This window comes from Clavelina lepadiformis, chromosome 3 (assembly GCF_947623445.1).
Source record: "Clavelina lepadiformis chromosome 3, kaClaLepa1.1, whole genome shotgun sequence".
Classification (NCBI taxonomy): domain Eukaryota; kingdom Metazoa; phylum Chordata; class Ascidiacea; order Aplousobranchia; family Clavelinidae; genus Clavelina; species Clavelina lepadiformis.
In genome coordinates, this window is record NC_135242.1 from 14,520,599 (window position 1) to 14,546,826 (window position 26,228).

Here is a 26,228-nt window from a genome sequence, read left to right on the forward strand (position 1 = left end):
CTAACAAATCTCGTAAACTTGCATTGAAATTTTCATCGTGTGACCTCAGCAGAAAAAGCACAAAACGAAACAAACGTATAGGAAATCCGTATGTTTCGTTTAAGAAACCAAGAAATAGATCGTGTCGCTTGGCTATTGGCTAAAAAACGCCTTAAGTCTCAGCTAAAGCTGAATAAGATATATGCAGATTTCTTGTCACCATTGTTTACAATATTTTCGTGTTTTGTGCATAAAAAAAAACTAATCTAAACATAAGTGGTGTTATTTTTTACGTATAGTGGCTTTGCTGTCTTGCTCTTTTTTCAGATTATAGATTTTGTGCCAACCACGCAAATCTCTAACCAATAAGCTACTAATAACGCAAAACTGAAATTCAAGCAAACATCTTTTTCATGATTTGGGGTTATACCTTACGCCTATACAGTAAAGCAGCCTATCCAGTAAACTATCCCTAAAACCAAAAGACATTAACAACTTTTATTTCAATCAAATTTTCGTATGCTATATGCATTTCTTCAATTTCCAATGACCTTTACAAATTTCTGTTTGCCTGATCTTCTTAATGACCTTTTCCCTCGTTTTGTGATTGACCACCAGATTTTGTCTTGGATGATGCCGTCTGTTACATACATAATTGCCTTTAAAAGTATATCGCCTACATGCTGTAACCTACATCATCTAATTTCGACATGTGAATTAAAACCTTTCAAGTGATTTCTTGTCTATACAGCAGGGTTTTGAAATTTACTGGTCACTATTTTGATAGACTGTACAACAACATCATATGACCGGTTTAAACAAAACAACAAACAAGCAGGCATTTGTTTGTGTAGCCGATTTCTTAAACGATACCGTTGGTTATTAAAATGGCATGATTTTTATTATTCTATATAGTGAACTGTTTTCATATTTGCGGATGAAGTTGGCTATAAATTTTTAATTCCTCAAGTAATGAGTAATGGTTAATTAATTATTGCTACCTTGTACGGTTTCTAACGCCTTTGTTGTTACTTTATTGGGGTTGTTTCTACATATCTGATCTAATTATTTTTGCCGATATTTCTTGCAAGATTTATCGCAAACCTTCATTTCTTTTAACGTAATAGTGTTCGATTTGACAGATTACTTTTAAAATAACATTCTTTTGCTTACGAAAATTATCATAACCTAATTTGAAATTACTGAAACAGGGTATAGCTTCGCTTGGCATAGCATCAGAAAGTAGTCGTGCTGAACTTTACAAATAAGAAGTATGTCCACTTCCTGAACCTTTTTGCTGATAATGAAGTGCTGTGTTACCTTATACACTATTGCTTTCGATTACACGTCTTACATTTATTATACAAAATACAATATATACAAGATTACAATATTTCCTAATATAAATATATTTATTGTATTAAAGGATATTCCGTTCAAAATGACAAAGAATTTAAGTTTTACATTATAAAACGCATCAAACAAACGCAACCAACGTATTTTAGAACATTGTGTTCACACAGATTTTATTTTAAACAAAATTTTCGGAATGGTTTTAACATTTTAGCGTTTATTGAACGCAAAACGCGAAATTTTTCTTAGGTATCAACCGCCACAGAATAGTATAGTTAGTGGGTTTACCGTAATGCGAAGAGAGAGCCTAAGATTTAGTTTCCGCCTTCCGGCCATAGCGCATTGCAGCTTTAACTACTTTTTCGATTAATTTTGTGATAACGCAATGCTATTTATGCCCTGGGAATCAGAAAAAGATTTTCCCGTTAACCGAACGTTTGAGTTAAATGTTTGTTGCTGTGGAATTAATGGTTGGAACTGTCAGTGGTTGTTGCTTTTTTGGGGCATTTGTTGGGACCGGTAAATCTACTTCAAGTTATTCGAAATTTTAAGTTAACCCAAGTCGATTTAACAAGGTTTTACTGTACTATATACGATGAAACTATTATGTCGAAATCATCTGTAATTAGTTTTCACGTGTCTGTCACAATACCCTCCGACTTGGCTTATGTTGAGAATGGAAAGACTGAGGCCGTGAAGAATAGCGAAGAGAATTTTTGCTATAATCCCAGTCTTCTGGATACTTTGAAATGTTTGCCATGTACCCCTGATTAACCTGTAATAACATTATAAAACATGTAAAAGAACAGTATTAGTCCTTCTAAAAATGGTTCTCATACCGTATTGTCGTAGTCTACTACTCTTGCCCAGAAACGTTTTTTTTTAGAAATTACTTTTCTTGACGTAAAGTAATCACCGAACATTATTCGGTTACAAAACAAACTACTGAAAAATCGATAATAGTCCATACTATTTAATAAAAGCGTTAGAAACTGTTTAGAGAGCTTTATAAAGGCACAACGCAGCACCCCGAAAATGTTCACATTTTAAGGAAAAGATGTTTACCATATTATGGCGGTTTTAAATATTCATCAACATTGTTACGGAAACCATTATTCGTAATGATCTTATTAAAAAAACAACTGCTACATAACATTAAACATTTCAAATAAATTTTTTTAAATTTTGGAAAAGATTTTATAATTGTTTTGAAAATGTCTAGACTGACGTTATTTATTCATGTTGAGTTTGTTATAAGTAATATGTTATAAAATACAGCACATAGATAAGCATAGTACGATTATTGATTACTGTAAACTTACCCTCCAGGCATCCTCCCAAACAAAGCGATTATAATGGGGTAGTTTTGAAGATAATCTCTTTAATATTGCTTGATTTTCATGCGTAACTCTTAACAATTCGCGCTGCCGTTTTGTCTTATTCAGACTCTTTCGCTCATAATTATTCCAGTTGTCCACCCGACTCTTTAGAGGAAATTAGATAACTATAATTCTTTTACGATCATTGCTCGTACAAATTAACAAATAACATGCAAAAAATCTATAATACAATGACTATTTCACCGAAAGTAAGTCAAGCAGCCCGTTGTTAAAGATAGGTTAGGTTAGGAAAATTGATACGAAAAGTCGATTGAGTTATTTAGGGTTTAATTGAAGTTAGATTTAGATTAGAAGGTAGATTTACGTTAGGTTCAGGTTAATACGTTATTATCACATATAAGTCGAGTTGACAACTAACTAAAAAATATAGCTTCGTACGTATACGAATTTTTTCCGTGAAATAGTGGCAGCCTTTTTTATAACATGTGAAATCTATAATAACATATGAAGTCTATAATATGTGAAGACTAGTTATAATGATTACTGTAAAACATTTTTTACTTTAATATGCTGTAGAAGTGAGGTGAGCAATACAGTAGAAGTACACTACCGCCAAAAATTAGTTAGACATTTGTATTTAGTATTCTGATAACTTTCCAGTTATTCTATCAAAGTTTTTCTATGCACTCTACAGATCGCAGTACAATACAGATACAGGGCAAATGATATCAGATAACAACGAAAAAGTAAATTCTGTATCTAGGTTGCAATATTGAAATATACATCGCATATTTCATCAAATAAGGTATTAGTATAATTATCAAATTGTAGAAATAAGCAAACTTGTTGTTATTCAAAACGTAACAGTCCTTTATCTCCCACCGCAGTAACAAACTTACTTAAGGCTCTATTACCCGTGATTTTAATTAAACTAATCTCACTCGAAGTTGAAGTATATCAGCAAGATCACTCTGACAACGGTCAACTGATCTTAAATCACTTCAAATTTCGAATTTGCTGAGGTCCGGATGGGTAGGACACTTCAAGGAAGAGAAAAACCTAACCAGCAAAAATTTCTTCAAAATATTTACACTAGGTCTTAGATGCATTTTGATGAATTTAGCAATACCCATTAACATGACCTATTTATTGAGTAAAGCATGATCTTTCAAGGTTTGCTGTTTTGCAACAAGTTGAGCTATATAGGATCGTAAGGTTTGGAGGGAGTCGAATCACAGTTGGAAACGGCCTAACTCCGGTTCAGGTTTTACAAAATGTTATTTTACGGGTTATACTTCCATTCAGGTCTGCATTGGGTACAAACATTTACTTTGTTGTGGGTTCAGGTTTAGCAAACTTACTAACGTATGGTTCGCTCCGAGTAACTTCATTATCTCAAAGAAATTCATCAGGTGTGGGCAGTTCTTAGCTAAGGACATTTCGCAATTAGAAGTATCGATATAGACTTATATAGTAAGTATTTTTGTCCTTTTTGCTTCGGTCTCCTAAAAAACATCCGCTCTAACCGGTATATAGTTTCAATTCCAGTTCGGCACCCTGTAGGTGTGATTTGATTTCACTGATTTTATTTAGACCCACGATGCTTGTGTAGTCGTGTGGCATTCAGCACCATTCACTATTTTCAAACACAACACCTTTTCTTTGGTTAAAGTAAATAATTAAATCAATCAGTGGTTATTTAAGTTTTTATGTCTCAATACCCTTAATCGAAATAACCTTAAATCTGAAGATCCCCTATTGGCCCAATACCTATAAAGTTTAGCATTGATAACTTATTAAAGTTATTATTAATATCGGTAATGTTATCATTAATATGTAACAATGAAACGTTGTAAGCGTAATGCCTGATTGCCAGTGACTGTTAAATACTGAATACTGATATACAAAACTGATATCATATGTAAAAAAGGTATAATGAAAAATTTATGCTGACAGCCATTATTCTGAAATGTAGCCTACAACCCAATTTGAGTTGAGTATCAGTTACGCTACGATTAGGCTACTTCAGGTCGTTTACGATTCTCGCATTACAATTACTGACTTACTGTGTAATCTATAACTTCACCTATTCTGAAATAAAAATACTCAATATTGTATCGCGAAAATGTAATCTCAATAACCCCACGGGTATTAAAGCAAACATTAAGAACCCTTGCTACAGTATAGAGTCTATTGCAGTAGAGGTGTAGAAAATCAATTGCTCTTGAACCACCAGCAGCCCGAGTTAATATCTGGCTACTATGTGTTACTGATGTTTGCTAGTCTTGGCCATGCATGATAGGCTTGGTTAGTTTTTGCTTAGAATAAACTGGCCCAATTGAGTTTTGTTTTATTAAAGCCAACATGCACGTAAGTTACCCAAATTGCTCGCGATGCAACCAAATACTGTAATTAATTATTATTATTTATAATTTTGAAACCATTTTATGAGTTATGTATTTAGCTCTAAATATTAGTATGATTACCACTCTGGTAAAGTATGGTATAATCTTTAAATTATTTCGTAATAAAATCAATATACCTTTGTTCTCATTATGTAACTCATTTTTTCCATCAGTATTCGGTTATCTCTTTCTACTATCGCCAGTCTTTCTTCTTCCATTTGCAATTTTTTCAGTTTTAGGTGCAAGTGCATGTATGTTTCAGGTGGTCGATTGTCGATGACAGGCATTGCTATCGTACGCCACATAAGAACAATTAAGTGAAACATTAGAAAAACATAATAAAAAAACAGGATATAGTTTGGCACTCTAAAGGTTAACTTTATAGTTTTCTACACGAGCTTTCGCAAGCATAAGCTTGCTTCTTCAGGTGTACTGCGAAATGGTCTTTCGTTTTACCATTAGAGTGCCAAACTATATCCTTTTGTTTATTTCACTTCAAAATTTGGTTAACACGGTTCAGACAACATCAACTTATTAAAAAAACAGTATAGTTTTATGGTGTTAAAACCGCTACATATTTCGCCCAGGATTAGACATCATCAGTCTAAAATAAAATAAATTAAAAAGCATGACCATAATGAAAAAACAAAATTCCAGAGCGCAATAAAGCAAAAGCAATAAAACGGCAATACTACACAAGCAAAATATAAAAAAGAAACATACGCAATGCGACGTTACGCTATGTTATTGCATAAGGGTCACACTGGCACACTACAAGAATGGGACATGCCTAAATGAAGGTCGTATGTGAGACAGATTGCAACTAAACACTTTTGAAGTTAGACGCAAAAGTATCGGAAGGCAGCAAATCAGGTAGCTAATGCGGGATGACACGCGGGAACTCGAAGGAGGAGAAGAAAGGGCAAAAAGAATACTTCACTTGAGGAAAAATCATTCTGATGTTAAGGCTGACTTGTGCAGACATAGTTTTTTTTCACAATAATGATGAACATATAACCTCCAAGTTTTTCTACAAACGGTGAAGCACTGTGCAATATCGGGTTTATCCTTGACTAAACTTGACTTATATTATTTTACTTCCATTTTATCTTAATCTCACTGTTTTATCAAAAGAGCCATTTGTCAATGGTGCTGGCACCAGACATATATTTATTTCATTCAGCTTTATGATAAAAACATTTTAGAATAAAAAAACTGTTCATAGTTTTGCCGACATTTGGAAACATATCATAACTTAATTACTGTATCAAAATTTTTGACATCAAAATTTTTAATTTTATCGTGGTCTGGTTGGAAGTCAAAATTGGGATTAAAACTGGCATAATAAATTAACAGTTGCCATGTTTGACATATTGCATATATATTGCACGGTCCAGAACGGCCGGTCATGGAGCCAAAACCTTCTATAGGTTAGCATATAATATTATACGGTAATTGGTATACAAGTATGTTTCTAACATGGTAGGTTGTACAGAAGTAAGTAAATAAGCCTTTGACAAAAAAAAAATTATGTTGTAATAATAACATGTTAGTAATAAGAAACAGAGTAGTGACACTAAAAGCTATGTTTTATGCAAAAAGTGTTTGCTATACCTTACCAAAAGTAGTAAGTATAGTGTTATTGTAAGTAGCAGGCATAATGTGTGGGTGTACAAGTCGAGCAGCCATTGGATCGTCATGGCCGGCCTTATGTCAATACCATATCATATAACCACTATGTTTTCAGACATGCCACGCGATACGTGCAAACAAATGGATGCCATAGAAACACAAGATTTTACGTGAATTTTGTTTTATATTTTGTGATTGCTCAATGTAGTAGATTTGGACAACTGCCACGACTGATACGTTTTTGCAGGGAAATATAGTTATAATAGGCAAATTTTTCTACTTGTTTATACAATTTTGCGTTAATCGTAGGTATAAGAATAAAAAATACTGCAATAAGCTGTTTATCAGCATCTCCTGATCCTATCCATTAAACCAGTGGTCTTCAACCTATTTTGTGAAATCACCCCTTTTACAGAGTTCTGGGTCAAAATCGCCCCTATTCATTATTTTTCTACGAATGTATTTACTTCTTGCGATGTACGATATGCTTTGAAATTATTGCAAAATAGAAAGGACAATCAGAAATAAAGCAAATATGACCTATGCAATAATAGCGCGGTAAATAACAGATACATAATTATAAAATCACAATTTGGAAGGCAATGATAACAGCGTTTTCCGCTCCCTTAAAGACTAAAATCGCTCCCAACTTCAAAGATTGTCACAATTGCCCCCTTGATGGACAATATTGTCACTTGGGGGCCGATATCGCCCCCGTTGAATAAACCTGCATTAAACGAATCTCAGCAAACATACATTATAACACACCGCATTGTCTTCGACTGTTTTAGCAATCCATAATTATTTGTCATAGAAACAACCGTCACAGAAAAGCAGGCGCAGCAAAGTTTTACCGTAGTACGTAAATGCAAGAGAAAGCCCAAAATGTTCCTTCCAGTCATAACAGCTATGATGAGAATGTGCTCGCCACCGGAAAAATTAAAGGCCTATGCGTAATTAAATAATGTCAATTAAAGTTATAATGGTTTTTGACCTATTCAATAGACACGTAACATTGTCAGTGCAATAGCTGTAGGAACGTGGCTAATCGAAGTAACTTCATCATGCCAAATGCTGTTGTTGTGGTTTAGTACTGGAACCGCACTGTATTTTTATTTAGCAGAGATTTAATTTGGCAAACGCTGCTATTAAATAATTTTGTGCAGTCAGTCTTCATATTATAAATAGATAGCGGTCGTCCTTTTCTTATTTGATTTAAGTTTGTCGCCCGATTTATGATTTTATACCAATTTCTGAAGTGAGCCTTACAGAAATATAGCAATTTTTCTAATAAAGCAATTACGTCAAACAATGATTCCGAGTTCGGGACCACTGGTCGGGAAAAAGCAGCTTAAACGAAATACAATCTCCGGTTCCCGATGTTTGAAATTTACTGTACTCCCGTAACCCAAGGTAAATTGTTTACCGGTTACATATTCGAAAAATAAACTTCGGTTGTAAAAATTGAGTTGCCTTTTCTACAGTGATAACATGTTCGCTCCACGTACCTTTAGAATACGGCTAAGCCACTGAAGACACTTTTTTCTCAGAATAAGTGTATAATCTTAGAAATAGACAGGATTTGACAACCCCTGACATAGAAAGAAGTACCGTATCTCATTTTCCTTTTTCGTTACTAAAATTTTCGATCTCGATCAAAAATTTTGGTCTGTGGCCGTAATTACTCAATTAAATGAAAACATGGTAGGCCTATGTAGGGTAGGCAAAACATCAAATCAGAAACCACAATAACAATGTCTACAAAATGTTGGCTTTTAAGCCAGTTTAAACATTGTAAAGTAAACTTTCCTTGCAATTATTTCAGGGTTAATGAGTTCCACAATTTCTTACCTTGTGTTACGTTTCGCCTGTGAAAGTCAAATCGACTTTGATCCCATCTTTTCTTTAGTAGCTTGTTATTTGCGGGGGTAGTTGGCTGATATGCGCGATGCATTATACGTTATTACGTTTTTAATCTTTCCAAGTCCTGTTACTCCTAATTTCAACTTAAGGGAAAAGTTTTAGCTTAGTGATTTTGATTATTTTTTTAAATTATGACATCACTAAGTAATTCTGCGTCATAGAAATTAGATAAATAAATCAACTGTACTGTAGTCTAGAGTCTAGGTCTAGACTCGTTGAGTGGCCTTGAATAAAAGAAAATTGAATGGCATTACAAAATACTACAAATAATGTCAAAACTACACACTTATTTTTGAAACCAGTTAACAGCCCGAATCAACAAAATCTACCTGTATCAAATACTTATCCTTTGTGCCAGTAAAGTTGACTCAGTTTTTCTAAAGTACATAATTTAGATCAGGACTTACCAAACTTTTTTGTTTGCGTCGAGATAACATGAAGAAACGTGGTATGTTGAAATCATAACCAACATACTAAATGCAGCAAATGAAGAAGAAATGTACTAAATGAAGAGGCTTAACCCGTTTAGCCATATAGCTTACGATGCAAAATTTTAGTATGTTTCCCAATGTTATAAAGTATTGTTGTGGTAGTATGCAATAACCAGTGACCAGTGTTGCATTGATTCGAGTTATTGACTTGACCGGAGCCATTATTTTCTGTAAGTTGCTTTGACACGAGTCATATGGCTAAATGACTCGACATGACTCGAGTTAATTTTCAAAGTGACTCGATTTGTCTCAATTCAATGTTTAAAAGGACTCGAATCGGGTGATGATAATTGCGATAGCAAACAATGTAGCTTTAGGTAAGAAAATCGTTTATCTTTTCTAGAAAATTACACTACTTTGAAAGAAAGTACCGATCATCATTAGACTAATTTGGAGACCGTCATGAAGTAAACATAACCCATTTAACGCAAAACGTACTGCGGTGTCAAAAATGTTTTTCAATTTGATTCGAGTCACAACTAAAATTGACTTGACTTGACTTGACTCGAGTTGCAACCCTTCAATGGCACAGTTGTAGGCTACTATGGTGATTGTAAAAGTGAATTATAATAATAATTAATTTATCTAATTGGCATTTTCATAACCGTGTGTGTTCTCGAGCTAGATCAAATGTAATATTAAGAAACTGTAGGCCTACTGTCATTGGTTAATCATGTCATTCAAACCTTTAATTCCTAAACCGACATCGTGGACCCAGTATAGGCTATAAGTGTTTTTAAGTGTCATATATTTAGAGCGTACGAAGTTAAATGGTACTTGTGGTAAAAAATCTCGGTGACGTAGAATATGTAAGATTTTTAGCTATTACTATGAAATACTCTGTACACGTAGCATGATGTAAATAATGATGTTTTTCACTCATTGGCTGGCATAGTGGTATAAAAACTGAGGCTTTGTTCAAAGCGATCTCTTTCCTTTCTCTCTTATTCATCATGCAGTTCAAGTGATTAGCTCTAAGTTATTCGGATTTAAAAATGGATATGGAATTGCTTCTGATGTTATTACGATAATATTTTAGAATGTAAGAATTTGGACTTTATGAACGTTGTGCTGACTTAAAGAAACAATCATAGATAGCATAAACCACGGAGTCAAAAATAAAATAGTCAAAGAGTTCTAAAAAAAACTAAAGCCTTTGGCTTTAGGCTCACATAAAACAATCAATTTCGCCATCCCCATAGTACGGTTCCAGGTCGATTCAACCCACGGACGATTCAACCCCGGACGATTCAACCCACGGACGATTCAACCCAGGACGATTCAACCCGCGGACGATTCAACCCACGGACGATTCAACCCTGGACGATTCAACCCGCGGACGATTCAACCCACGGACGATTCAACCCACGGACGATTCAACCCAGGACGATTCAACCCACGGACCTTTCAACCCACGGACGATTCAACCCAGGACTTTTCAACCCCGGACTATTCAACCCACGGACCTTTCAACCCAGGACTTTTCAACCCCGGGCTATTCAACCCACGGACCTTTCAACCCAGGACGATTCAACCTAGGACCATTCAACCCAGGACGATTCAACCTAGGACCATTCAACCCACGGACCTTTCACGTACTATTGGCTTAGGTTATCACCAAGTTACTTTGTAGCCAATATTATGTAAGCTAAATAAAGCTAATATATAGGCCTAAGCTAATATAAAGCTTTTTGTGTTTCCTTTTTTTTTCTTTTACCACTTCTTGTTAGCATTGGTTGTACATCAAAACACTTATTGTTTTCTGCTTTCCAGTAAAACCTTGAATATTGTTATTTTGCCCTATACAGTACTTTGCGTACATTTCTGTCTACGCCTGCTATTATTTTTTGTATTTACCCGTGTAGATCGGTTATTATATAAAATGTTCTCCTTTTAGCATTAAGTTAACATTTTTGAAGTTTTTGAAAAGACAAAATGCTTTCGACCCACGTACGTAAATGTGTGTATTTATTTTTTTGCATGTACACAAATTACAGATATTTTTATAGACACCTGTTTATACATCGATTAATTAGAAAGAAAGTTGTTTTATTTACAGGCAAGCTTAAGAACATGAACCTGAACACAAACACAGCACGTATAAAACACAAAGCTGAAAAGGGTACTACAAACGGTAATTAATTAGCACATATGAGCGATTGCACGCAGATACATCAATTTATCTGGCTCATTTGCATAAGTGCAAACCTTTGCCGAAAGTCTGTGAGCCAGGTGCGTGTATTTGCTTCGTGGTTGGTCCAAATTAACAACTGCTGCGTTTTGAGCACCGAGCCGTTGTATCGCGATATCGCGTTTTATACCGTCCAGAAATGACCAAATGTTCGGATGAGAACACAGAAATAGTGATTTGAGGGCATTGTGAAACCCTTCTGTGCAATTTGTTGTTTTGGGCTCGCAAAGTATCGCGTCGTCGTAATGATTCCACAACGAAGGGGGAAATCTAGCCTGTCGTTGCTGGCGTCTTGTTCTTGAACCACGGATATAATTGCTTTCAAAGTAAACTAAAAGATCGTTGCAGGCTACCTCGTCTGGAAATGTGCTGGCAAGTTGTTCAAAAATACTCTCCAGGTCAGCGACTGCAACAAAAGACAATGCAGACAGCGACTTCACTAACATTTGGAAGATGCTGTCGTGGGTTGAAAGGCCCGTGGGTTGAATCGTCCTGGGTTGAATCGTCCGGGGTTGAATCGTCCGCGGGTTGAATCATCCGCGGGTTGAATCGTCCGGGGTTGAATCGTCCTGGGTTGAATCGTCCGTGGGTTGAAAGGTCCGCGGGTTGAATCGTCCGCGGGTTGAATCTTCCGGGGTTGAATCGTCCGCGGGTTGAATCGTCCGCGGGTTGAATCGTCCGCGGGTTGAATCGTCCGCGGGTTGAATCGTCCGTGGGTTGAATCGTCCGCGGGTTGAATGGTCCGCGGGTTGAATCGTCCGCGGGTTGAACCGTCCGTGGGTTGAATCGTCCTGGGTTGAATGGTCCTGGGTTGAATCGTCCGTGGGTTGAATCGTCCGGGGTTGAATCGTCCGCGGGTTGAATCGTCCGTGGGTTGAATCGTCCGCGGGTTGAATGGTCCGCGGGTTGAATCGTCCGTGGGTTGAACCGTCCGTGGGTTGAATCGTCCTGGGTTGAATGGTCCTGGGTTGAATCGTCCGTGGGTTGAATCGTCCGGGGTTGAATCGTCCGTGGGTTGAATCGTCCGACCACCCCATAGTACTGTTACAAAATTTAACTTTTGTAATTTTCTGTATTGTAACCATGCCAACAGGCGTGTTAGGTTAGCATTGCACTTTGATATGCTTTAGAGTTAGACGTATGTTTAGATATATTCCATGATGTGTTTTTAAGTGTATATGTAGCTTATTCCCCCGATATTGTTATCGCCATTCTTGTGCACAATGTGTGACTTTGTGTTTGGTATAAATGTTTTACCGATATACCACTTGTAACTCTGTTTATTGTTTTTAGAAAGTTTTCTCCACATGTACACGGCTTACAGTATTACCTACAACTCTTCCCCGAAGCATGTTACGCAGCCGGCAATTTCTAAAAAATGAAAAATATATACAATGATTGCCAGTTCATGAGCACCCCGCCGCTCGCCGTTAAAGTTAATGCAAGTTAACCTTATTGGTCATTGCGCCAACCCACTAAAGGCGAGATTCGTTTGCGTCCAGCCAAACTACTAAGTTTTGTCTTTGTCAAATTTTCATTTGCTTTTTAATCATTTCGGCGTGCATTTCAATGTGGTATCACTGCTCTATGTTTGTAATAACTTTAAAACTCATCCATTCTGTTAGAAAACACGCTATACTTTACTATAGAGTGGACAACACGACTGTCCAAACGTTTACATAAATGAATAAATGAACAAAGAACTAAACAACACAAATATTATGCCTAACAGGGCTTCTGTATCAGCTTGGGGAAATTTACCTCACAAACGCAAACAAGGTCCCACAAATGCAAACTAATACTAAGCCCCACAAACTGTCTTTGGTACTGAGCTTCACAAGCGCAAAACTGGACCCCACAAACGTTTGGCTTCATAACCAAACAACTCCACAAACGCCCACAACCAAAATGCACCCCCTGATACCTAGGGTAATACTATTAACACCCATTATTTATCTCATATTTACTACCGTTTAACTTGCACTCATAAGATATACATTTTATTTCACGACAAGCAAATGAAGTGTATCTCACAGCGAAATCAAATCGCGGTCTGCATCACTACCTGCCCCATGCTAACACAAAAGAGCACGTCAACAAAAAATGAAGCTTTAAAAGTATCCAATTTTCAATAACATACAAGTACATAAAATATTTAAACTAAAACTACATTATATAAAATTGTGAAAAGTACCCAAAAAATTAAAAGTGGAACAAACTTTAGAAAATTTAAAAACAAAATATAGAAAAGAATTTTCTGTGTTTATTGCGGAAATCATTGAAATGTTTAAAAAAGAAAAAGATCTAGAAATTATTGGAAAGACATTATAAGGAAAAAGTAAACAATGGAAAAAAGCGGTTATAGAAGCAGAAGAAATAAAAAAATTTGGAGTTTTAAATTATAAATAGATGAAAAAAAGTAATAAATAGTTTGTAATATATGATGTATTTTTAAAAATAATACCCAAACCAGAAACTTGGGAAGAGTTTTATGAATGTCAGGAAGAGTATTTTAAGGATATCACAGCGAATTATTGATATTTATTTGATCACCTATGCTAACTGAGATACGAACCAATATATTTAGATTGGGTTGAAAAAATATTATTTAAAAAAAGTTGCTTATCAAGCCCTAATTTGTCAGTGGGAAGTCTAATGTTAGTTATTGTTATTAAATTTTCTTGGTTACTTAGAATCATAATAATTCATTTATCATTTATTGAAAATCAAAACCATCACTAAGTTTACTACTACACGCAAACATAGATGATCAAAAAAACATAACCAGATGATAGTTTATTTTTAATTTTTTTGTGGCTTCCATTAATTTTAAATTTGTTAACGATTAGTAAGTTAATTCAACTTTATCAATTTTAATCATCATTTTATTTTGTTTAACGTTATAATGTTCACATGCCTTTGCACTAATTCCATCTAATATAATTATACGTTTGTCATCGTCTGCGGAGAAAGCAACTTTATTTACTTCGTTTGTGTAAATATCATGCTTTTTTCAACGCATCAAATTCACCTGAGGAAATTCTTTCTCCTTATTAAACAAACAATTTTTGTAATCTGCAAATGACAATTTCTTTTAATAAAGTTATTTTTCACACCTTTACGTGTTTTATGTTCGTCTAATTCTAATATATAAAGATATAATTTTGACCTAAGTCCAGTACTGTAAGTTTGGTAATTATTTGACCACCAGCTTCATCTTTCATAAATCCAGGAATTTTACAATTTAATCCTGTTTCTATTTCAGATGTATGATTTTTTTCATAATTTTATAGTCTCGAAACTTTTTTCTAACGTCGGAATTAACTTCTTTGTAGAAATCATCCGTTTCTATTTCATACATTAAAGAGTCCTAATTTTCGTAGTACGCTTGAAGAGGCTGATGGAATACAACTGAAAAACTGAAAGAAAACAGAGTGCACGATAGTCAAAATATTGTCAATATTACAAATCTTAACAGCATACAAATTGATTGTAGTTTAGTTGAAGAGAGTTATATCAATGGAATATCAAGCGATTTGTTATTTAGTGTTAGCCCAAATGTTGCTCCTGGATGTTTAATTGAAGTTGAACTTGGACAAAATGTTTTTGTGTCAATGAAAATATATGTCAAATTGACAGTATTCGATTTTCAATCAAAGACCAAGATAATAACTTCGCTGATATGAACAATGAAAGAGTAACTTTTTACATTAACCTTCGTAAGGTATAGGCATAACCCGTAGAATTACATATATTAACTAGAAAGTTGATATCACAACCAGAAATTCGATTTGGAAGAGAAAAAATAATTGGTGGAAGTTTTCTTAAAAATGCATGTGATAAAGTTAAAAATTTTATTAGTGTTGATTCAAAAATAATTCTCAACAGAGTACCTACATTTTTACATTATTTGATTATCCCTACTGCTCCCTTCGTGATTTGAACTCAGGGAAGACTTTTAGCGCTAAACCAACACTTAAACAATTTACTTAACCAGACACGCAGTGAATCGAAGCTCCAACTGGTGGTTTTATATTTTCAACCTTTTATTTGTGGTGCCTATGTTTATCTATGTAAAATATAAAAGTATTTTTCAGAATTTTTGCATCAGATATCTTATCAACTCCTAATATAGGTGAAAAAAAAACAAAAATGGGAAAAGACAAATTGATTCTGCTTTTAAAGTATGAGGAAAACATAATAAACTTAAATTTAAAAAATAATTCAGTAAGACATTCCATGCTTAGTGTGAAATAGATATTAAAATTAGTTTTTATAATTGTTTCCAGGTGTAGTTTTATCAGTTATCCAATTTTCATTATCAAAATGAATATCATCACATATTTTACATGTTCCTAGATAAAAGCATGAGCTAGAACTCCACTTGGTGTCTTAATTTACAAGGGTATTTAACTGTATTCTCATTATGGCTTGAAAATGTGATTATAAATTCACAATACGATTTTTGTGACTTAGAAAAAGTTAGACCAGAATTCTTTTCCAAAACGTAAAAAGCTGCATTAATTTGTTCAAATGTTTTTAATTTTCCTAACTTTGTGGAACAATTAGTAAATGTATGCCTTAATATTTTCTTTTTTCACATACAACATTGTTGATCTAAATTACCTGGACTTGTTTCTGACATTCCGCAAAGTATTTATTTAGGGTGACATTTTCTAAATAAGGTATCCGAGTTGACAGTGATTCCGGATAACCCAACCATTTTAATAATTACCTATTACCTATCTTATGTGAAACCTTTCCAATGTCTATAACATTTAACAAATATTTGTATCCCAGGTTTTGTTTAGACAAAGGTTGTACATTAATAAGATCAGCTGCCCATATTACATCAATATCTGTAACGTAAATTCTGCGTCTAATAAACCTTTTTACAAACCGTTTTCTGAAGTTCTTTTGGTAATAATTTCTGCTGATAAATTTATAAGGGGTTTTCTTCCGGTACTACGACACCTTATCGAAAGACACTTTATCGAAAGACACTTTATCGAACGACACCTGATCGAAACGACAGTTGATCGAAAGACACTTTATCGAACGACAGTTAATCGAGCCGACAGTTGATCGAACGACACTTTATCGAAACGACAGCTGATCGAACGACACTTTATCGAACCGACAGTTAATCAAAACGACAGTTGATCGAACGACACTTTATCGAACCGACAGTTCAAGCAAGATTTTTGCGTGTTTCTCAAACATTGAAACAATGAGCCATTGTGATGTGCGGTCTTTGTAATGGTGTGCATTAATGAATTGTGATGTATATATCATAAAGTTGACGATTTATATTTTATATCTATATTTTATATTTGTATCATAAAGTGTACGATTTCGCATGGCGGCCGGCCCGCCCACATATTAATAAGATATCACAAGAATACGCACGAGAATTACTAAGTACGAGATTGTCTGTACAGTAGACTAGACTAGTCATTATAGATACAAAGAGTAAGGAATTGAAGGCAAAATTTTATAGCAAGGGGCATGTCGCTGCCTGACTTTTACACAAAGTAGCTTCTTGAAAGTAGTCTTTATCCCAGCTTGACCGACAGCGCAAAATAAATGGCTTCGATGCTTGGTAGCACGTACACATGTGAAAAATATTTTCAACAATGAAATTCACGAAAATCAAGCTAAGATCACGCTCAGCTAATACACCGAGGGGAGAAGCCTTCGTTATCGAGGAAGACGATGAGAACGAATTCTATATGTTTGCATCTCAAAAGAATCTGGATATACTGAACAACTGCGCTAATTGGTTTTGTGACGGTACATTTGATGTTGCCCCACTTGGATACCAGCTGTACACGATACACGCGCTGGTCGATGAAAATCGCACGGTGCCACTCGTATACACCATTACCGAGAACAAATCTGAAGCTGTGTACAATCGCATCTTTTGTTTATTGGAACAACAGCGACCAGGAATAGCCCCAGAAACCGTAACAATAGACTTTGAAATGGCAGCATATAATGCTCTTTCTTCCAGCTTCCCTCGGGCAGAAATTCTCGGCTGCCTTTTCCATTTTGGCCAATGGCCAATTCCGCTTCCTTCCAAGAACGAATAATAGCATTGAAGGATGGCACAATGCGTTCAGCAAGCGTGTCTCATTATCCCATCCGACGCTTCGAAGACTCGTCAAAAAAATTAAGCGGGAACAAGGTTCCAACGAAATGTTAATTGAGCAATTGAGTGCTGGAATCGATGGCCCACCTCGGAAGAAGCGCTACGACGCTGTCAACCAACGGCTGAAGAGCATAGTTGAAAATTATGACTCAACAAATATGGACATAAAAAGTTATCTTCGAGCAATTGCACACAACTTGTAATTAAATGAATGCGATTGAAATGTGCACTTCGTCAGTTGTCGTGCTTTTAACAGTGCATGTTGTCAGTTCTTTTAATAAATTGTCGTTCTTTTAACAGTGCATATCGTCAGTTGTTTCAATAAATTGTGGATCTTTTAACCCTATCCTAACCAGGCTCGCGAGTTTACTAAAAAAACTAGGTGTGGCCAACCCCGCACACACATTTGCAATCGTTAATTACTAGAAACCTATGCGTCGTAGACGATGAGATTATTACAGGTTAGTAGAAACATCATCTGGCTTCCTGTATACATCATAATTGTAAAACTAAAGAAAGTGAATTTAGTGTAAATTAGGTATTTCTAAAAGTGACACATTTCTATAAATTCTTCTTGTTACGCCGCGCCCCCGCTGTGAAAAGAGAACGAAAAAGAATAGTTAGTCAAGTTATTGGTGCGTAAATGAGTAATACGTTTCAATGCGGAGAGAGAGCAAAATTATATAAATATCACAATATCTCAAAAATTACAAAATCCAACTTTATCAAACAAACATGGACAGATAGCTGAACATCACAATGACCCATTGTTTCAATGTTTGAGAAACACGCAAAAATCTTGCTTGAACTGTCGGTTCGATAAAGTGTCGTTCGATCAACTGTCGTTTTGATTAACTGTCGGTTCGATAAAGTGTCGTTTGATCAACTTTCGGTTCGATAAAGTGTCGTTCGATCAACTGTCGTTTCGATCAGGTGTCGTTTCGATCAGGTGTCGTTCGATTAAGTGTCTTTCGATAAAGTGTCGTTCGATTAAGTGTCGTTCGATAAAGTGTCTTTCGATAAGGTGTCGCGTCACGTTTTCTTCCAGACCCAAGCCAAAATTGTCTTTTGTTCCAAATATCTTACAAACAATACCACGTTCAAGTGTTTATCTTATAGTAGGATTATAAATTCCCTCAAGTTTTCCCAATATATGTTTGTCACATACATTATTTCTTGTGGCTGTGTGCTGATTTTCTGAGTGACACAGAGCAAAATGATAAGCAGCGTTTTGGAATCAATTAGAAATGGAACGAAGAAAACATAATAACTTGATAACTATTAAACCAAACATAAATACACTAAAGTCAATAATGAATTATATCACAGAACTTTCAAATTGATTTCACATCTCAAAATTCAATTGCTGGTGTACTTGGGTTTGAAAACCATATTTACTCTGCGGGTGTACAATCAAGAGGAGACAGACATCATTATTTTGAATCACAGAATATTGTAAACATACTACGAGTAAATAGCATATTTATTGATTTGAACGTTATTGATGGTTCATTTATAAACGGACAAACAACAACCAGTTGTTTATAGATTTTTCCAAGTGTTCCGCAAGGTTATAAAATAATTTAAACACCTAGACATCCAGTCTTTTTACCTATTCTATTAAAATTAATTTGAAATATGAAAACTTCTTTGACTGATCAAAGTTATTAACTTATTATTAACTTAATTTAGGCGGAGTAACTATAACAGTTAGATTTCATTTACAACAAATCCAAAAAAAAATTTTCTAAAATAAATGACACATTACACATTAGTCACTCTTAACATTTCCGAGTCACAGAAATACAAAATCAAATCTGCGATTGAATCTGGAAATCCCGTTAGTTTAAAGTTAAGTTATGATGATCTACATTCTACAAGATGATGCAGAAAAATTGCTCTTACCGACACTCGAATAAACAAAATTGTGAATATGGTAAGGCAAGGAAAAGGGACAACTATCCAACTAAATCTAACTCAACCCGAATATAATCAAAAGGTCGAAGGTAGATTTTTGGGTATGTTATAGCTGATCTTGAGCAAGAGCACTTTCTTTTTTGACAAAAAATATAGTTTGCATAGTTTGGCAACAGGAGCTTTGTCTGGTCTTGCACGCAAAAAAGTATCAGGAAATGGATTATATTTAAAAAGGTGGTGATATTTTTATAGTAGAAACTGATGGAAATGGTTTGTATTTAATTCCTTTCGCATGGTTAAGATTCTCGCAGTATTGTCTGCGTAATAACATTTTGCCATAATAAAATATTTCGCATTTACATATGTGCTTTAAAGAGATAGACCGGGGGCTCAACATGTTCACTTCACATGCTTTTTCACATGTCTGCGATCATATAACCTCCTGCGAATGGCCCGAGGCTTTATTGTAGTTTGTCTAACCTGTTTGTCAGGTTAGCTCAGTGAGAGTAATACTGTATATTGCAAAAACGTTTTCTTGCGCGTCACGAAAAATTTGAATCAGATGTGGCATAATCTGATATGTGTGAAAGTTGTTAAAAGCCTATGTTTCCGAAGCTTGTTGAACTTAACTTGCAACCTTGTGCATATAGCTCCAGGTGAAAAAATATCAGGTGTCTCTGACAAAATTCAGTTATACAATGTTCTTTTTAATATAGAGAAATGAACTTCTTTTGATGCCTGCGGCCTTGACTTTAGCAAAGTGGTTAAATTGATTACGCCCGTGGCGATGACACATACGTCAACCAAGCTCTGAATGAACTAAGCATGTATGTTAAAGTAAACTTCTTTAGCTAGAAAAATGTCTCATAAACGTAGAGAATTTCAAAATTCTGGAGATTACATTTTGAAAGTCTTTTCGTGAATTACTTTACATAGCGGCAGGAATAGGTGGGCTGTTGTTGAATTAAGGTTGTTCAATATATGGTAATTATAGACTATCTGTATATCCATAACAGTATACCATTTATCTATAAGATATGTTCTTTTAATGTAAAGAAACTAAGATATCGACTATGATAAAAAGACATGTACGCTTGTTAAGCTTACTTTAACTACGTATGTAAGCGCAGCGTCAAATTGTACATCTACCGAGTACCGACACTATAGTGTATAAGTTAACAGTTCCTGTCTTCTCCGTCGGTATGAACTATATCTTCAGTAATGTGAACGACAAATGTCCTTGTAACTTAATGAAGTTATAAGTTAAATTTAACATTTAACATTTTCCTTGGAGTTTCCAAGTTTTAAAATAATGTCTCTGTTAAGATATTAAAGTACATGCTTTATTCAGTACCTTTGAACATGGAATTATTATCTCACCTTATATACTTCGTTACCATAACTTGCTTTGTACTGGCGGTAAAAGCAGCAAGTTATGATGAAGAACTTGAAAATGAAGTTAAAAATGATACAAGAGGCTGGCTTTCTTTGTGCAATTGCTCAAAACCTGCTTTACAACGAATGCAAAGTGTTCTAGCAGAATATTCATCTGGACTTTCCAGTTCTGATCCTCCTTCACTGGATAAAGCAATTGAAAGGATTAAAACAATAGCACATGGTAGGCTTTTTACTATAATCAAACATAGAACGTATATTATATTGTTGAAATTTATAGCTGCGCAATATACAATGTGTAATATGTCAATTAGTTAACGTGTATTTGATTTGACTGTTTTTGGTACATTGTTATCTTTTTGCAAGTCTTAATTGGTGCCCGGTCAGTATCAAGTTCATTAAAAAGGTCACTGGAAAAATGTTTGCAGAAAAAAGTTTGTCAAAGGTGTCTCGAACCCTGATGTGATGAATCATAGCGGAATTTAAAACCCATACTTACGATCTTAGTATCTTACTGAGTTCAGATATAATGATTTCAATTGCGAACCTCGTACCGTTGTTTAACTCTGCAAAAACGTTCATACTTATAATAAAATGTTTCAGTTCTTTCGATTCGACAAGTTCGTTTATGTGCGTTAACAATGCGTTAGGGTAAATGTCGTGTTTTGTTTTGCTTTGTCTGTTGAAAAAACGAGTTGACTCGGATGTGAGTTATATGATATGAATCCTATTGTACCTCACCAATATAATGCTATGACATGAAAGAAATTCAAAAGGTTTACTTCTAATAAAAGTTTGTATTGTGTTTACAAGTAATACTATATAAATTCATGTTATAAATCTGTGACAGCAGGATAAGGAAAATAAGTTATATTATGTTAAATATGTTTTGCAGATTGTACAAAGCTTCCAGAATGCAGATGTCCAGAAGGATATTTCAAAACCAAAGATGGGTACAATTGCCTTAAAATATCAGCAGAAGAGATGGACTGCAATGAAGCCATGAACATGTAATAGATGTTTATTATTTCGTAATTTGGTTCCCAGTTTTGTGAGGTACCTCGTACCTCCAGCCAAAAGATAAAACGGTTTGCACCCCCAGTGCAGGTAAGGGTGTCAAACGCGGTAATAACGAAATATGGTTATTTTCGGGGATCTGTAAAAAAGATCACAATTATGCATCACAAAACCTTGTAGCCTATCACTAAAAAACCATAATACATAAAATTATATACGTGGTCGCCAACCTTAGTATAATTGACAATTGTTTTTGTTTTGTTTGTTTCTTAATGTTTAGTTAAGCTGTATATTTTTTTTCTAAAATGAAGCAATTTCGGCATTAAATGCGTTGCTGTAGTCTGCAGTCCCACTAAGTTACTTGTTTTTGATCTATTTGTTTTCCTAGGTATATTTTCCACCTTCTTGGTTCGATTGTTTGTTAATTTCCACAAGCTTTGTTGTTCTCAACCTCTCTGAGAGATGTTAAAACGCACAAATTCATTTACAAAATAATGGCGAGCGTTGCACTGTTTAATGCGAGGCTTGCAATTGTTTCTCTTCATAAGCTGATCTATGCGGCGCATAACTTTGCTAAGATTGTTATTACCACTCGATTAAACAATAAGCAACTCCGTATCCACAACTGCAATGTGCAGTTTGCTTTGTTTCAAGTAGGCCGTCATTTTTGTTCCATTGCTTCCATCACTAATCTGACACCACAAATGAGCGACAAGGCTTGAATGTTATTATTAATAAGGCTGACATAAATTACCTGATTTAAGACAAGCATTTTACAGCCGATAAACTAAGTGTTTGCTAAAAAAAACTCAAAACTAAAAATGTTGTTTATTGGCCAATACTCTCTTATCGTTTGATCGCAATTAGGCAAAACAAGATTTTTTTGAGATACAGATGTTAGCTGGACCATATTTTTTCTTTCAAAATGTTCTATTGTATAAAGATACCATGCGAATGACGGATACCATACACATGGTTACCATAACTGGATACTTGTCAGATATACCATACAAAGTATGGCATCTAACAGATTAAAATAACAGGTTGATTTAATGTAATAAATATATTTAGCAAAGTAAGGTATGGGGAGAGATGAATTTGCTTTCTAAGTCCCAAAAGTAGCAACGGCTATCTATAACAATTGCAGTTAAAACATTTTATTTACATAATTCCTAACTAGTTTCAGATAATATTCACCTGCGCTAGTTTAGGTTATATTGACCTACGTTTTGAGGAGAATCACTTTTATTATTACCCTATATAAGTCAACAGTTTTACAGTTAAAATATATGTTTTTACAGCCATTGTTACTGCTAACCATTTATACTTTCTGGTATATTCAAGAATTTTTATTTTCACTTTGTACCTCTTGCTGTTAGGATGACGATATTACCATCGTTTTTTAGCTTTCGGACAGCAGACAATTTGCAAAATCGGTCATTTCTGCAAACTCTTACTTTTTTAAGACAAGAGACCTTTGTATTCACCAACAAAAAAAGGTTTCACTTTTTATTGGTGGTAAGTACAACGTCGTTGTAGGGACAGTTTAAGTTGCTAACGAAAAATGGATTCCGCTGTGTTTTACGCTTTTGAAAGAATATGGTCACGTTGAGAAAGAAATTACCGTTTTATCTCCCCTATCTACGTTATATAATAAAGTACTTATATAGCTTATAATATCGAAGCTATCGAAGGAAGCCAAACCGGCGAAAATGTTTGTCTCTTACTACATATTTTATTTTTTTTAATTATGTAGGGTGGAAAAATTAATGTTATTCTTCTTTTTTATGGAGTCGTGATTAAAATCTTACGAAGACAATTATCTTGATTTCGATTTTAAAAATTATACTTGCATGTATACTAATGTGGCGCATTAAGCATCTTGCAGTTTGAAAATGAACGATGACCACATGTAAACTGTATGACTTCTGCAGAAGGCTGTTGGCTCTTTTTAGATTTCACATAGAATACATGTTATTTAAATTTTAACTTTAAAGCTCAAAAACAAAAGAAATTAATCACGACTTTTTCGCTATGCCATTTGTTTACGAAACTAATTGACGTAATTAATTAAGAACTCGTAAGATTGGTCAAAGGTTAAGATTTGTGACAGTTAACGCCACCCAATCGTGCCAACTGATTACTTCCCAATACGAACTCGCAATCACCTTTTTGTGTATAGGCTACCGCTAAAAACATAATTCAATGCATCACTTGTTCAATACAAATATTAACTGTATCTAACATCGACGTATTATTATCTGTCTTTCGCTTCAAATTAAAGGGACTTATCCAAGTGTCTCCATTATAAAGAAATGGCTAGTTGATAAGAATTTTTTGACAGTAACAACATACATTAGCTTTTAAGGCAAAGCATTTTTAGAGCCGATAAGACAAGATCATTGTCTTTTTTTTATTGTGGCCAAGCCCTTTAGCCTTCGTGTGTCAATCAACTACAGTCTCCGATGTCATACTATGTCATTATCTGTTTAAGTATTTGCAGTGGGATATATAGGTTATACCACACGTGTCAAGCACCAGCACAGTTTAGGTTTTTTGCGGGATCATGAAAGGTTTTTTAGCATAGTACGTTTTTTACTGAAACTATTGTCTATTCTATTTTCTCTTTTGGCTTAGTTGCTCTCAAGATAAAAATGCAAGACTTGCGGTGGCCAAGGACAAAAAACATCTGACAAAACTGGCTGATTATATTCGAGAAGTTGATCCTAACGATGAAGATTTTTATTGGATAGGTAAATAAAACAGACAAACACCTATTTACCAGGAGACTTGAACGTGTCCGATTTAAAATTTTGCAATAATTAAATACGCCTCTAAGGGTTGTCGTATAATCATATCAACGATGGAGTTCCTGTCTGGACCTGGGAGGATGGATCAGCGGCAAGTTACGACATAACAAGAAAATTGAAAAATAATTACAAAAAAAATCTTCTTCAGTAAGTGATAAAAATAATATAAAAAAAGGAATAAAAATAAAATGTTAGTGTAAATCTGCAGTTAGTCAGAAGTTTGCTTTTAAACATTATTTAAGTGTTTTAACCAGCCACATGAAAATAATTTTATTATAATAAGTATATTTATAATTATTATATTTATAACTATTAAATAGTTAATTTTTATCATCAATCAGAATTAAACAGCTTTTTGCTGAAAGTATTCGTCTGCCATTCTGTTTGCAGAATAATTGATATAAACGATGCACCCGGGCAAGCTATTGAAAGGGTAGCCATTAGTAAAGACTACCAAGGAGCACGTTGGAAACAAGAAACCTGTTCTACTAGCCAAAGGGGAAGTCAAATTGCAAAGCACAAATATATATGTGAATTGTAAGTAGTATACACAATGCGTGCACTTGAATGATAGTTTTCGGGAATTTTATGTGGCAGTGTTTAAATAGACCTTCATATTTTTATCATTTTTACGTTTCTGTATGTTTCTACAGTGTAATGTTCAAGGTGGAAATAAAAGCAGTTACTTCAGGATCTACATCAAGTACAAAAACTGCTGGGAAAAATATTGCTCCGGCCGGAATTTCAAAAGAGTAAAAGCATTGAAGAAATAATTATTGCTATCCTGATGCATGTCAACTTGCTAATTGCTGTAAAACAATCAGTATTCTCCTTGCGTGTAAAATAATTGCATAATGTAATATATTGTAGAATAATGCTTCACTGCATTTGTACTTCGAGACAAGATAAAAAATCGAAGTCTGTGAATAGGCGCCATTTATGACCAACGATACATACTGAGCCTATAACTTATTGACAAATAAAGTAGAATACAGCGCTTCAGTGCAGCAAAATATTAACTTAGCCTATTAACCAATATAGCTTGTACTACACAAGGCAGTCTAAAGTCTATAGCCAAGACTCTTAAATGGTTGTCACCCAATTACCTTCGATCAAAAATATCAACATTAAACATAAGTAAAGAAGTCTAAAAATAACACTGGTCAACAATTTTTGAAAAATTTTTTGCTTCCGTTAAGAAAACAATTGATTCTTATGTATTTTTGGACGCTGAATCCAAAAATGTTGGTTAAAATTGCTGATTAGCTCTAGTTTAAAAGATAAAATTTTTTTTGTATGTTGATCTATATATGGCAAGCCTTGGTGCACTTTATTGAACACAACAGTAACAATCTACAAACAGTGTAATAATTGCAAGCGTTTTTATTTCAGCATAGCATATGCAACAAATAACTGCCACTTTCCAAATATAAATTTCTAATCTATTTTATCTGTTATATTCCTTTTGGCCTGTAACTCGTATACGGTTAATGGAGCATCCCTAGATATCATCCAGCAAAAGTGAGCAAGCATTAATTGATTCTGTTTTCCATGGTACCTCTTTTGCATTGAAGATATGCATTGGTGAAATCGCTCACCATGCTAATCACTAACATCTCCACAG

At 34.6% G+C, this 26,228-nt stretch overlaps 2 protein-coding genes across 3 annotated transcripts; one reads left to right on the forward strand and one right to left on the reverse strand.

Annotated features, from left to right (window-relative positions):
- Positions 1-463: 463 nt before the first annotated feature.
- Positions 464-8,710, reverse strand: LOC143450843 (sperm axonemal maintenance protein CFAP97D1-like). The gene is made up of 5 exons (XM_076951573.1): positions 8,561-8,710; positions 5,215-5,366; positions 2,655-2,816; positions 1,985-2,107; positions 464-619 (listed from the first exon to the last, which is right to left on the reverse strand). Exons 1-5 carry the CDS (start codon positions 8,661-8,663, stop codon positions 560-562), a joined length of 600 nt encoding a protein of 199 aa, XP_076807688.1. The 5' UTR covers positions 8,664-8,710; the 3' UTR covers positions 464-559.
- Positions 8,711-20,183: 11,473 nt separating this feature from the next.
- On the forward strand, positions 20,184-25,486 carry LOC143449788 (uncharacterized). 2 transcript variants are annotated; one of them, XM_076950117.1, is made up of 7 exons: positions 20,184-20,330; positions 20,734-21,000; positions 21,673-21,787; positions 24,432-24,547; positions 24,634-24,751; positions 24,995-25,141; positions 25,258-25,486. In XM_076950117.1, the coding sequence occupies exons 2-7, from the start codon at positions 20,745-20,747 to the stop codon at positions 25,358-25,360; spliced, it is 855 nt and encodes a 284-aa protein (XP_076806232.1). In that variant the 5' UTR covers positions 20,184-20,330; positions 20,734-20,744; the 3' UTR covers positions 25,361-25,486. The 2 variants fall into 2 exon arrangements, with proteins under 2 accessions (XP_076806232.1, XP_076806231.1); XM_076950116.1 differs by lacking the exon at positions 20,184-20,330 and having other exon boundaries at positions 20,567-21,000.
- The last annotated feature ends 742 nt before the right edge of the window (positions 25,487-26,228 follow it).

Excerpts from the sequence above, each read along its gene's own strand:
- LOC143450843 (XM_076951573.1), bottom strand. The coding sequence starts at position 8,663 with ATGCATCGCGCATATCAGCCAACTACCCCCGCAAATAACAAGCTACTA. Across the intron at positions 5,367-8,560 it reads CAGGCGAAACGTAACACAAG|CAATGCCTGTCATCGACAAT; the intron begins GTAAGAAATTGT and ends GGCGTACGATAG. Across the intron at positions 2,817-5,214 it reads GTTACATAATGAGAACAAAG|AGTCGGGTGGACAACTGGAA; the intron begins GTATATTGATTT and ends TTTCCTCTAAAG.
- LOC143449788 (XM_076950116.1), top strand. The coding sequence starts at position 20,721 with ATGCTTTATTCAGTACCTTTGAACATGGAATTATTATCTCACCTTATA. Across the intron at positions 21,788-24,431 it reads TGCAATGAAGCCATGAACAT|TTGCTCTCAAGATAAAAATG; the intron begins GTAATAGATGTT and ends CTTTTGGCTTAG. Across the intron at positions 24,752-24,994 it reads TACAAAAAAAATCTTCTTCA|AATAATTGATATAAACGATG; the intron begins GTAAGTGATAAA and ends TTCTGTTTGCAG.